Source organism: Galleria mellonella, unplaced genomic scaffold (assembly GCF_026898425.1).
Source record: "Galleria mellonella isolate WM207_F2 unplaced genomic scaffold, CSIRO_AGI_GalMel_v1 utg643, whole genome shotgun sequence".
In the NCBI taxonomy this organism is placed as follows: domain Eukaryota; kingdom Metazoa; phylum Arthropoda; class Insecta; order Lepidoptera; family Pyralidae; genus Galleria; species Galleria mellonella.
Window position 1 is genome coordinate 495,282 of NW_026442135.1, and position 13,112 is coordinate 508,393.

Sequence of the window (13,112 nt, forward strand, 5' to 3'; positions counted from 1 at the left end):
CGCTCGTTTCGAAGTCGCCCGTACCGGTCGGATGTGTTTATTGATTTCGATCGGATTCTTCGTCATTAAATATTATTTGATTGCCCACGCCTACTACTCGTACATAGATAATTTTATTTTTATAAAATGCATTCTGTCTGTTCTATTTTGACGACAGAGAAACGACAAAATGTCATCTACCCCTACTACACAGCTGGACACATTTTTTTTTTTCATTTATTCATTAATTAATTTGCTTGGGTACCTCTGTCCCATTCGTGTTTCTACCGTGAAGCAGTTGTTTGCATGGCTGTGTTTCGGTTTGAAGGGTGGGATATGGCGTGAATTTACAGGGTACAGAGGAATATCACCTAAGTTCTCAGGAATGGCAACGCATGGGGGTAGGTATCATGGGCGAACACTCTATTATGTCCATGGTACTGCTCATGTCTATAGGCGACGGTTACCACTTTCCATCAGGTGGGCCGTCAGCTTGTTTGCCATTCTAAGTCGTATAAAAAAATGAACAAGATTATTTTTAGCTTAATACATTGGAACTTGAATAAAACAATTGAATATTATATAATTTTATTCCTCAGTACAGTGGATACAACAAAAATTTACGAACAGGGACGGAGAACGCATGCATTATACTAACAAAAAAAAAAAAAAACAAACAATAGCATAATCATAACATTTATGGTAAGTATATCATCTTATTATACAAAAATATTTTATTTGGTTACACCATTTGGCAACTGCTACGAGGCTCGATGCTGCTAGTTTTAGACCTTGAAGTTGTCGTCATTTATAAATTACGTCGCATGGTGTAAGGCGGGAAATAATACTGCGATTGTTAAAAAAAAGTTAGCAGTTTATTTTTAAATACTGAACACAATAACGTCGATTCTGAAGCGCCATTTCCCTAAAACTATTTCTAAAATTAAAAAATCTGTTTAATATTACAGCGAAATCTTTATTCTAAGAATGAATATAAACTAAATTTCAAATAGTTTTAAGTTATTATTATTATAAATATAGTTTAAGATGGTACAGAAAATTCACAAAAATATAAAATAACAAATATTAAGTTAGTAGCTTCACAGAAATGCCATTTCAGAATCGAACTCAATGACTGATATCCAAACAAATACAAAATTCCATTTCTGTTTGAAAAATAAAGTTTCAGCTAAAATTTAATTATGGATTTAAATTAATCTTAGCTAAAAATGACTATACAAAGTACTTTAAAGTTCAGTTTGCTTGAATAAAAATAGTAATAATTAGAATAGACCATTTCAATGCTTGAATTTTAAAAAGGAACGTACATATCGCCATAACGTATATGGAATCAGAACAAGACACCAACATCCGGCGTCTTTCCTTCTCATGGTTGCGCTAATCTATATTTAAAGGGATGGAATGAAATTGTTTAAAAATGGAAAATAAAAAAGGCGGTAAAAATGAAATATTGACTCCGCCTGCGATATCGATATATACGGGCAGGCAGAGAGAGACAATAATATGCATCTATTAACAATAGTATGCATCTCTCAGAACAGTATGGAACCATTATGTCGTAAGTTCAATTTGCAACTCGATAGTGCGAAAAGTCTCAATTCCAATGTCGATTTACTAGATTTTATTTCAAGACTAACCCAGTGATAAGGTATATTGCTAGCTATGAGACCGCCAGTCCCCATTACTAACAATCTCCCCCCCCCCTTCATCCCGACAGGCTGATGTTACCCTACAAAGCAAGGACATATTTATCCTACAAATAGGTATAATATGTATAAAACTATGGCCAACATGATGCTAAGCCATAGATAGGCGTAATTCTGAGGCCCTCCTCTTCATGCCCACTTCAGGATCCAAGCGACGGTTTACAAAGACATTGTTAAGAGTATATATATACGCCTTCTTTAAAGGCCCAAGTCCTAAAAAGCAATCCTAAGTACACCAACTCTGTGTCTTGAGAGCCTATTTTTCGCGCAAAGCTTTACATCTTTACATATTAAAAAAAAAAAGACGATTTAAAAGTGCTAGTAAACAAGTTTATTTGAATAAAGACGATTTGAATTTATCCTATAAATGCAATAACTAACAGCAAACAGCCTCGGCGTCTTCGCTCCACATATAACAAATAACTTGGCTACATCAATAGAAACCATACGGCATGCCCCATACAAATGGTTACATTATATTGTACTTACACTAATGACTATTTCACACTATATATAAATATCGTTACATTTATTATTTTTAATCTAACATCTTTTTTATAATTGTAGTGGATTCCGAGACGCCATTTCTTTAAACTTATCTCTTAATTCTTTAATTTGATAATTTCACAAAATTACTATTTTAACTTTAAAAAAAAAACTAAATTGAATACAATATTGATTTAAATCTGTAAGAAATTCAGTTCATATTGGTCCTTAAAATAAAAATTTCACTTTAATAGATAGATAGATAGATACCGTTTATTGTTTCCTCCGTAAGATTACAATAGTAAACTTATTATAAATACAAACAATTGCAAGAAAATATTACACTAAGAAAACAATAGGCTGCCATATCGCTAAGAGTGATCTCTTCCAGGCAACCTTTGGATATTTTTCACTTCGCTTTCACTTTCTCTGTATTACCAAATTGAAATTTTAAAGTTACAGACAAGTTTAAAGAAATAGCGGCTCAGCGAATCGACGCCATGTTGCATATGTAAATGTATCAAACTTTAATTAAATTTTCACAAGGGCTCGAACCTGTATACCTCAGCTATTCAGCTGAGTAACTTTCTATTTACACTACGCAACAAGTGCGTATTATATTACCGAATTAAGTATACCGCCCCGCTAAACAAGTAGCATTTGAAAATATAACAAATACGTATTATACATTAAAAAAAATATTAACGTAGATGTCATGGCTAGATCTTAGAATTGATCACTTTATGATGTAGCCGAGCATTTCATGACATGGTTGTACTGGTATTTCATGAAATGGTAAATACCCACTGCCTACATAAAGATACATGCAACGCATGGGGGGTATCGTGAGCGAAACAGTATACTTTGTTATGTCTATGTACTGCTCATGTCTATAGGCGACGGTTACCACTTTCCGGTGGTAATCAGGTGGGCCGTTAGCTTGTTTGGCATTCTAAATTGCATAAAAAAAGTTATGATATCGTCAAATCAATAAATAATCAGCATTTGACAATATGAACAGCTAAACGCATACTTCGTGATATAGTCGAACATTAAAGATCATTAGGGTAATATATAGTAATATCCATATATTTTAGATGCAATATCTATATATTTTAGATACAATTACTATATTTTTTTTATACAACTTAGAATGGCAAACAAGCTGACGGCCCACCTGATGGAAAGTGTAACCGTCGCCTATAGACATAAGCAATACCATGGACATAACAGAGTATACTGTTTCGCCCATGATACCCCCCATGCGTTGCCATTCCTGAGGACTCAGGTGATATTTCTCTGTACCCAGTAAATTCACACAATATCCCATCCTTCAAAACTGAAACACAGCCCTGCAAACACAACTGCTTCACGGTTGAAACACGAATGGGACAGAGGTACCCAAGCAATCGACTTTTGTACAAAGTCTCCCTCTGGTAATTTTAGATACAATATCTATATACTGATCCAATAACGAATATGTTATCCAAAAAATATTATTAGATAACAGAATTTTTACATATTCGAAAATAGACATCCGATTGATATGGGCGATATCAAAATGGGTATTGACTTTCCGCCATTAATATCCAGAGGAATTCAATTGATAGATACACAATCGGCATCCATATCACCCATGCCTACAGCCCACATCATGATGCAACTTGGCCACGTCAATGAATAAATCAACGTTTGACAATATGAACAGCTAAATGCATGGCTTCTTCGTGATGTGGTCAAAGATTAGTGGTCATATCGTAATATAGTTACATGAGACAGTATTCCACCATTATGCCGTATGGCACCGGCATAGAATGGGCCACTCCTTTTCCGACTTGTTGTAAGAGGCGACTAAGAGAACTTAATGTTCGAGGGATCGATAGAAGCGTCCCTCTTTAAACATCGTCAAAGCCTAACTGCGGTTGCCAATCAGCCTGCCAAGCATGGCAACTACTGGCATCCCCCCCCCCCTAAAGAGTTAACGACTGATATAATAATGATCCACCGTTAGAGACGCGTTGGGAGTTTCATGAATGGTTGGTCACATCAATTGATCAATTCTAAGATCTGGCTTACGACATAGATATTTCTTTAGTGTAATTAACAAGCCGCAGTAGATTACCTCTTATATTATGCGCATTGTAGCACGGTGCGTGTGACAATTGACAGTTATGGCAGTGTTCAGTTTAAAAATATTGTATTGAGTACAACTTCGCCTCCAAAACATAAAAAAAAAAAATAACAATTGGTACTTCTCAAAGTCAAATGTTAAAGTGAATCCGTATTTTTTCGTGATTTTAATAACCTGTCATTCGCACTGTGCTATAACGTACAGAGTATAATTCTTACATAATTACATTTCTTAGCCAACTTCAAAAATGAGAATGTTTAATTCGACTATATTATAATAATCCATTACAATTTTTTTTTGTTATTTACTTACAAGATTTGTATATAATATATAGGTATATAAAGAGGATATATACCGCAGAAATGTCAGATTTAACTAACATGACATCATTTACAAGTACTATCTAAAAAGCTATCACATTAAATTCACTATTTGAGCACAAAATCCATTAACTACATCTAATAATAAAATATATATATATATATATAGAAAAATAAATTTTAAGTGAAAATCAATACATGCTGATCTGTTCATAGAAGTTACACCAAGATATTGAATTAATTAATAAATATAAATTACTATTAAAATTATTTAGAGAAGCTAAATTAAGTAATACAATAGAATCTTCATTATCCGAATATTCGATTATCCGGACTTATTCTTCACGGCTCTAATTACAGATTTAGAAATGATATTATGTATTAAATGGGTGAATAGGTATTATGTAATCAAATATATTTATAGCTCGTATTTTTTTTATATCGAATTGTCTAAATGATGTATGTTATTACAAAATAAAAAAAAATTAAAATAAAATTATGTATTGTTTGATTTGATTTTAAAATCGATAGTAACCCTACTTACAAAGTCAAAGGTCAAATAAACTAATCCAAATCACGGTACAAACCTTTCTTCGTTTTTATTCAACAAATTTAATTCAAAACAATTTTTTCTACATACATATTTCTAAAAAGTTAATAAATTACAACAACATGTAAACAGACACTAAAACTAATTACAAAAAAAAAAAAATAACAATCATTAGCTACACTACGAATATATTTTTGGAACAATTTCGTTATAATCTTAATTTAAGCTATACATTTGTAATAATCCAGTGGATATTATATATTATATTTCATCTCGTTTCTGTTTCATTACCTAAACTCAGACCAACAAATCAATGACGGGGTTAAAACGAAATCATTAGAATCCATTAAGTCTATACGCTCAGAGAAACTGGACTTTTCCTAAAAAAATATAAGTAGGAAAACCACAACAAATTAAAGTCTTTCATACTAACTCACAGTGCTGTTTGTAATGATAGACTTCAAATTTTAGCTTCAAAATCCAGCTATCAATTTCATATTGGAACCTCTATTTTCTATTTCACCCTGTACAGACGGATCATTACGCGATATCATTATGATATCTCAAAAACCTATATAATATTGTGAGCGTATGCAATATGAAATAGCAACAGACTGATGTCATTGGGCAAACGAACAAATAGAAAAAGTACCTTCTTATTTGCGACGTATAATAATTACATAGCTATTTAATTTAAACGGGTAATATAAACATAAATCTTTTGATGTCGCAAATAAGTTGAGTCACCCAAAAATAAAATCGTATACAGGGCAAGACAAAAAATATCCTATTTTGCCCAAACATCCGTGTTTTGCTTATAATGGTGTCTCGTTTTAACAATTACAGTCATTGCATAATCATATCTATTAAGGACCGCAAGTATGATCCTTAATCTATTAAACGTACTTACAAATTCGTATCAAAATTACATATGTTCATCACATGTCAATTTTTTTTTTCGAATACAAAGGTGTTGCCATTAATAAGATTTAACCTCAAAATTATTTCATCGAACCATTCCTTCCCAACATACAAACTACAATTTTCCATCTGTACGTTTAATTGTTGGTCTGAGTATTCAGTATTAATAATAATAACTATTTTATAACTATATATTTTATACATTTATTTATATACTTAAAACATTTGTTTAAGGATAAGCGTAAATTACTAAATAGAATGTTACGCGATTAAAGCCAATTGCATTATTTTAAAACACTGGAAAAATAAAAGTTTAGGGCGTTCATATCGAAACTTACTGAAGTATGGCAACGTTGGTATTATAATTAATAATTAACTGTATTTATTATTTTTATATATGGTGCAATAAAGTGTAAATAAATAAATAAGTACATAATTTATTTCAATAGAACGTAATGAAAATATAATAAATTTTTGTATTTTATTTCGTGAAATTTTGTTAAAATTATCACAGAAACAGTTTTTAAATTAAATCGATAATAAGTCGAAACATTCAATTGACTGATCGATTTTTTATTTGTACTAACTATTGACATCAGCAAACTATCTTATGGTTAAAACAACTATATATATTACATCTTTCGGTTCCATCGAATGAAATTAAATCTGTCAATTTTGAAAAATAATTTCAATAATAATATTTCATAAATTTTTTACTGATTGTTAGCGAACTAAAATATTATTTCAACAAGTTTCTTATAAAGTTATATCTGAGAATACGCATTTTGATAGCAAAAATATATATATTTGAATATATTCGAAGCAAAATACGAAGTGAGTGCAACACTTTTAGTGGTAGGTATCACAACTTATTTAATGATTTACATTACATATATTTTGGTTCGCTATCAGAGCACTTTTTAAATAATCAATTAGAAACAATTCCAAATTTATTTATAATCAAACAACAAAATTTCATGCTGGCAACAAACTTAAAATTATATTAGTAAAGAAGGTTAAACTAACGAGGGAATACTTATTTTGTGTTTTAGTCATCATCCTGACGAAATGCACATCCTATCATCACAGGTGCATGGACATTTTCAACTGACATTTTAAAGATGGTGTTGCCACTTCCACGCATTCTTCTCACTATGAACGCGCCATTCTGACGAATGATGGCATGGAAACCATCAATACATACTTGAGCGAAAATTTCTGATGCGCAACAAAAGCGCGGGAGTCCCAACATCATTTCAGAAACGTTATAATATAAATTGTTTAATTATTAGAAAAAAAATTGGTACATAACTGCGACGTTGCCACACTACCGGAACTTTCAATCTGAGTGATGTAATGTCGAAAGCATTTACTATATAGCGAGACCTATTATTACTAATCATAATTTTATCTTACATATTATATCTTGTAGTCGCAATTGACTTGGACAACAGCTTCAAACCCTGTTTAAATTATAACATAACCTTATTTTAATTATTCACTATTAATAATACATTTTTTATTCTATTTATATTATGTATTATTATTTTCACTATTTCCATATTTTGTAAGGATTAACGTTTTCTGAAATATGTGGTCAGATCTCACAAGGTCTACAATAATAATACAGAAATTGAAAATATCTAAAAAACCGGAAATTAAACAGTTACACAATGGAGCCAATTCTGAGGCAATTTAATCTAATAATTTATTATTATTATATAAATTAATATAGTATTATTTTAACTTCAACCTAGTCAAAAATTATTTCATATAGATCCTCACAATAAAGAATTGGCTGTGATGTCAAATTGAAATGTTAATTTTAGAAGTCGCTATAGAGAAATGACGCCTCAGAATCGACGCCAGTGAAATTACGTTTTTAATTCGAAAATTTTATATCCCTTCAATATTTTTGTAATAAAATAGAAAAATATTCGGTCAATCTTACAATTATCTAAAATCCGGACAGAAACAAAAAGTTCTAGAAAAATTCGTACAGTTGGTGACCCTGCAAAATTCCTACAGTTGGTGACAGGGTCACCAACTTTAGTAAAATGACCTATTTATTATTTTTTAATATGGATTTAAAGTAAATGCTGTAATAATCCCAGCAGTGGGTGGATGTGGGCTGAATAAATAGACAGAATAATAACTGACCACATGATCACATCTTATGGGAAAATTCTAATAACTTTATTAATAACTAATCAAGTTAAACATTCGACAATTACAATTAGCTAGTGAGGAACAAAACAGAAATTCAAACTGGTTTATATAAAAAAAAAAAAGATATAATACACTTTTTTTTTATTTTAACAGCTACAGAATATAAAATATATTATGGACTAATTAATCTATCTACATATTAACTTCATCACTGACACCCCACGTAAATTACGGCGTAAATTAATAACCCAGGGTTACCATTCCATATTCATGCATTTACAAAAACCCTCTGTATAGAATACTTATTATTTATATTGTGCATTTCAGTCATGTAAATATCATTTTTGTTATCAAACTTCATTTTGGCGCCTCTTACCTTTTCCTTAAATCTAATTACACATTTAGGAGAATTTATACTTTAAGACTGGCAACACCTGTATTAACTGTCTTCGTATACAAACGACATTACCCAATTCCAAACTATGTAAATTAAAAAAACAATTTTTATAGGGCAATAAATTGAAAAAGTCGATTTTGTTTCACAAAAAAAACAAATCACTGACTTCAATTGTGGAAAAACCAGTTATTTTTATTTAAGATTCAAACTACTGAACCGATTCTGATGAAATTTATATGGTAGTAATCTGAAAGTATATCTGTTCAAATAAAAAAAAATCAAATCTATTTATAAATGGCTGAGCTTTTTAAGTTTAAGTTTTTGAGTTTAAGTCCAAGCGTGTGAGAATGAATTCCCTGACAATAGCAAGCGGTGAGATGATAAAAGGTAGCTGTGGACATTATTTCGAACAATTCCTAAGAACACAATCCGTTATATAAATGGTAGAACGCACAAAGAGGCCTTAGACTTTTAGCCTTAGGGCTCGATACCGCCTGTGAGCTTGGAATCGTCGTCTATTCTCACAGCTCGTCTTTGTACTAAATCAAGAGATTTACTTTGTTTATTTTCTAAATTAAGAATTAATACAGATGGAGTCAATCTTACAGTATGTGCTCTCTAAATAATTATTTGTCCAATACATGTCAATTCTAAATACATTTATTTAATAACAATGTTAAAAAATGTATGGAACAGTTGCTAATAAAAAATTGGCACATTTAAAATACTATTAATTTAATATTACATTATGTATATACAAATAATTTAATGGAATGTTCTGGAATACTGTACTTTTTTTATAACATATGGTCACAGTATAAACAAGTTATTACTCTTAGCAACCAGTGGTCAAACGTATAGACTCTGCAGCACTGCAAAGTGTCCCGAGCTGCTATATTATCATTCGGAACGTGTTAAAGGCGTTTAACCACTGGTTATTCCTTCCACTGTGATATTATGCAGGTTACAATTTTTTCGTTTTTTAATACAAATTTTATATTATATATTTTATTAAAAATAAAAATATAATTAATATTTAGAAATATACTTAATTCAGTTAAATAAATAAATAAAGATCGGGAGCTCACAAAAAATATAAATTACGGTATTCTAAATTTGAACAACGTTGTATGTTTAATTGTATATATATTCATTATGCATTTCTGAAGCTATCCATAGATGAAGGTTACATAAAAAATAAGCCAATATTTTTTTTTTATATAATCTTAAGCCACGAATGTAACGATTCTTAGTCTATGCCCTTTTAACACTTCCACGGTGGGACAGTCAGCTCAGTCTAGCTTTTTCCACGTCTCCTTTTTCTCTTTCTTTTATAATATCAGTCATATGACATAGAACTCACCTCACAAAAGCTGCGTTCACGAGACTTGAAATATTACACCTCTTTCACACCCTGTAAAGAAAATTAATTTATTAACCGACTTCAAAAAAGGTTTTCAATTCAATTATATTTTTTATGTTTGTCACTTCATAACTCGGTCATTTATAAACGGATTTGTACTTCCAAAGGCCAAGAAATCAAACACCGAATGTGATAACAAAATTAGGATATATTCGAGTGTAAATTGAACTCCTAGAACAAAAAAAATATAAAATACAAGAAACAATGAAGGATAAATCATAGCTCGATGAAGATTTTTAACAACATCATCTAGTGATATTTTGCGAAACATTAAATTACTTTATACGACGAACAGGATTTGAAAAATTCTTTTACGCCTGAATGTATATATACATATACTAACATAGCATCTAAGGGCAACACATTAAGGATATTATAAACATTGATACCAAACTTTATTTATTTATTTAGGTTACGAGAAATAGTACGACAATTGCATGTAAAAGCTCAGAGGTCTGCGCAGGCGCAGGAATATTTTAATCGCGGATTAAATTTTCCTTTCTTAACCTATATTGTTTTACAACACATGTGTTTTGTTGCACACAATTTTAGTGGGTTTATTAAGAACTAAAATTATCTCGTTGGCTTTGTAAACTTGGTAAGATGAGGCACAAACATAATGGGGCTTTTAGTTAGCGAACAATATGTCCACCGTCTACGCAGACAGTAAGAGTGCGTTTACCAGAGGGAGACTTTGTATAAAAGTCGTTTGCTAAGGTTGTTGGGTACCTCCGCACCATTCATGTTTCAATTGTGAAGCAGTTGTGTTTGCATGACTGTGTTTCGGTTTAAAGGGTGGGATATGGCAATGAATTTACAGGATACAGAGGAATAGCACCTTAGTCCTCAAGAATGGCAACGCATGGAGAGTATCATGGGCGAAACAGTATACTGTTATGTCCATGGTACTGCTCATGTCTATAGGCGACGGTTACCACTTTCCATCAGATGGGCAGTCAGCTTGCCATTCTAAATTGCATAAAATAAAAGCGTACAGAGCGTATTCGAGGCGGCAGCTAGTGCGAGAGCGTGGTGAGGTGTCAGGGCACGAGCGCGGGCTGCTGGCAGCAGGTGCGGCACGAGGCCATGGCGGCCGAGTAGCGCTCCAGCTGGAACGTGGCCGCCTGCACCGGGAACTGCACGCGCGCCACCTGCTGGCACGCGCGCAACACGCTCTCCGCCTCCGCCAGCTCGTCTGCCAACACAAGTCACACGTCATTGTACACATAAATATACATATGCATGTATATTTATATTTGTATGTATGTTTTTATGATATATATTTGTATATTTATGTAATATTTGTTTAACACGTTGAGCGCCATGTCAGCCATCGGTGGCTGACACTAGACTTTCCGTTTAGGCCGCGTCAGCCATCGGTGTCTGACAGCGTGTAACATGAGAACTATAAAATTTTACACTATTTTACGGAATTACAGAAAAAAAAACAGACTTGGTGCGTAACGTGTTCAATGAATGCCTATAGGAATCACGTTCCAAACGTAAACTACCTTCTACTACGATAGGAAACACCAGCTCGTGCAGTACCAGCGCTTCGAAGCGGCGCGCGTGGCCTGAACGGGATTGCTGTAGAAATACGCGTGGCGCTCAACGTGTTAATGTATTCATGTATGTACATTTATATAATCATAACATGTACAGTAGTTCTCCATGTGCATGTGTCGTGATTTGTAAGTATATCGATACGTACGTGTAAATATTTATTTGTAACAATATTAAATTTTTTTCCTTGCATAATTAAATTTCTGCTTTGCCAAAGTTTGACTGGGAGAGAATGCTATATAGTATTAAGTACGCCTTTTGTATCAGACATTTTTTTATAAAGAATAAATAAATAATAAAAAAAAAATTCGATCTTTCGTGTGAGCTTTTTTTAAAGGATCAAAATGGTACGGTATCCCAGTCAGTGAGTAACAATAGGTAAAATTTATTATCTTCGCCTTTTATCACTCATTGGTGTCGCATACCAAGTTTTTTTTTGATGGATGAAAATGGTATGGTAACCCCGCCCGCGCTAACGGGATACGCCGACGGAGCACCAGTGAAGGGTGATAGATGAGAATGAAAACAGGCCAGTTAGCCCATCATAATGAATTCGTCAGGAATTAACCATGATAGGTTCCAGGGGGAACCGCGAGGAGGTCGACCTGGTTGGATATATTGCTAGCAATGGGATTCTCAGTCTCCATTACTAACAATCCCTTTTCCCCCGCATACCAAGTTAGTTGACCCACCGTGACGAATTCAACGTAATTAAGATGTTTTCCAGGAGCGACCGCATGTAATTAGATCTGACGGAGTATGCGATACCAATAAAGCACAGAAATTAACATAAAATAGATGAAGTACAGTATACTGGCGCGTAAAAGTGATGTATGAAAGACGAATTGTGACGATGTGACAAGAATGGATGAGATCAAGAATGAGTACCAGTAAGAGACCCAGAAAAAAAATGGGGGCGTCGTGTAGAGGGCTTGGGGGGTAATTTGTAATTTGAAGTAATAATAGTTTTTAAGTAGGTGAAAAAATGGGGACGCTAAAAAAGAATTTATTCTCAAAGTGGGCAGTAGACAAAATAAGTTTGGGAACTTCATAATAAATCAATATCTGTAAAAACATCATGTTGTGGCAAATAAATAAATGAACGTATGTACGAAGAGGCACGCAAGTGAGAAACGTGTAGTACAGACCGAGCGCGAGGTGCGCGGTGAGCACGAGGTGGTGCGTGGAGAGCGCCCAGACGTGCAGCGAGTGCACGTGGCGCACGCCGGGCAGCGCGGCCAGCGCGGCGGCCAGCTCGCGGTACGGGAAGCGCGGCGGCACCGCCTGCAGCACCATGCGCAGCGCGTCGCGCACCACGCGCGCCGACGTCGCCAGCACCACCACGCTGAACGCGAACGTGCACACCGGGTCCACCAGCTTCGCCGCCGGCTGCACACGCACACACCGCCGCACACAGTGCCGCTCGTCCTATACTCAGTACTAGGC

General features: G+C 33.6%; 1 protein-coding gene across 2 annotated transcripts in view; it reads right to left on the reverse strand.

Moving 5' to 3' along the window:
- Window positions 1-555: 555 nt before the first annotated feature.
- Window positions 556-13,112, reverse strand: part of LOC113511213 (zinc transporter 2-like) — a 42,718-nt gene continuing 30,161 nt past the window's right edge. For both annotated transcript variants that reach the window (XM_052900300.1, XM_052900301.1), the window contains exons 7-9: window positions 12,815-13,055; window positions 11,099-11,298; window positions 556-10,094 (exon numbers count right to left, since the gene is read on the reverse strand). In XM_052900300.1, coding sequence (XP_052756260.1) covers window positions 11,144-11,298; window positions 12,815-13,055 — 396 coding nt within the window. In that variant the 3' untranslated portion in view covers window positions 556-10,094; window positions 11,099-11,143. The remainder of the gene's footprint in view (window positions 10,095-11,098; window positions 11,299-12,814; window positions 13,056-13,112) is intronic.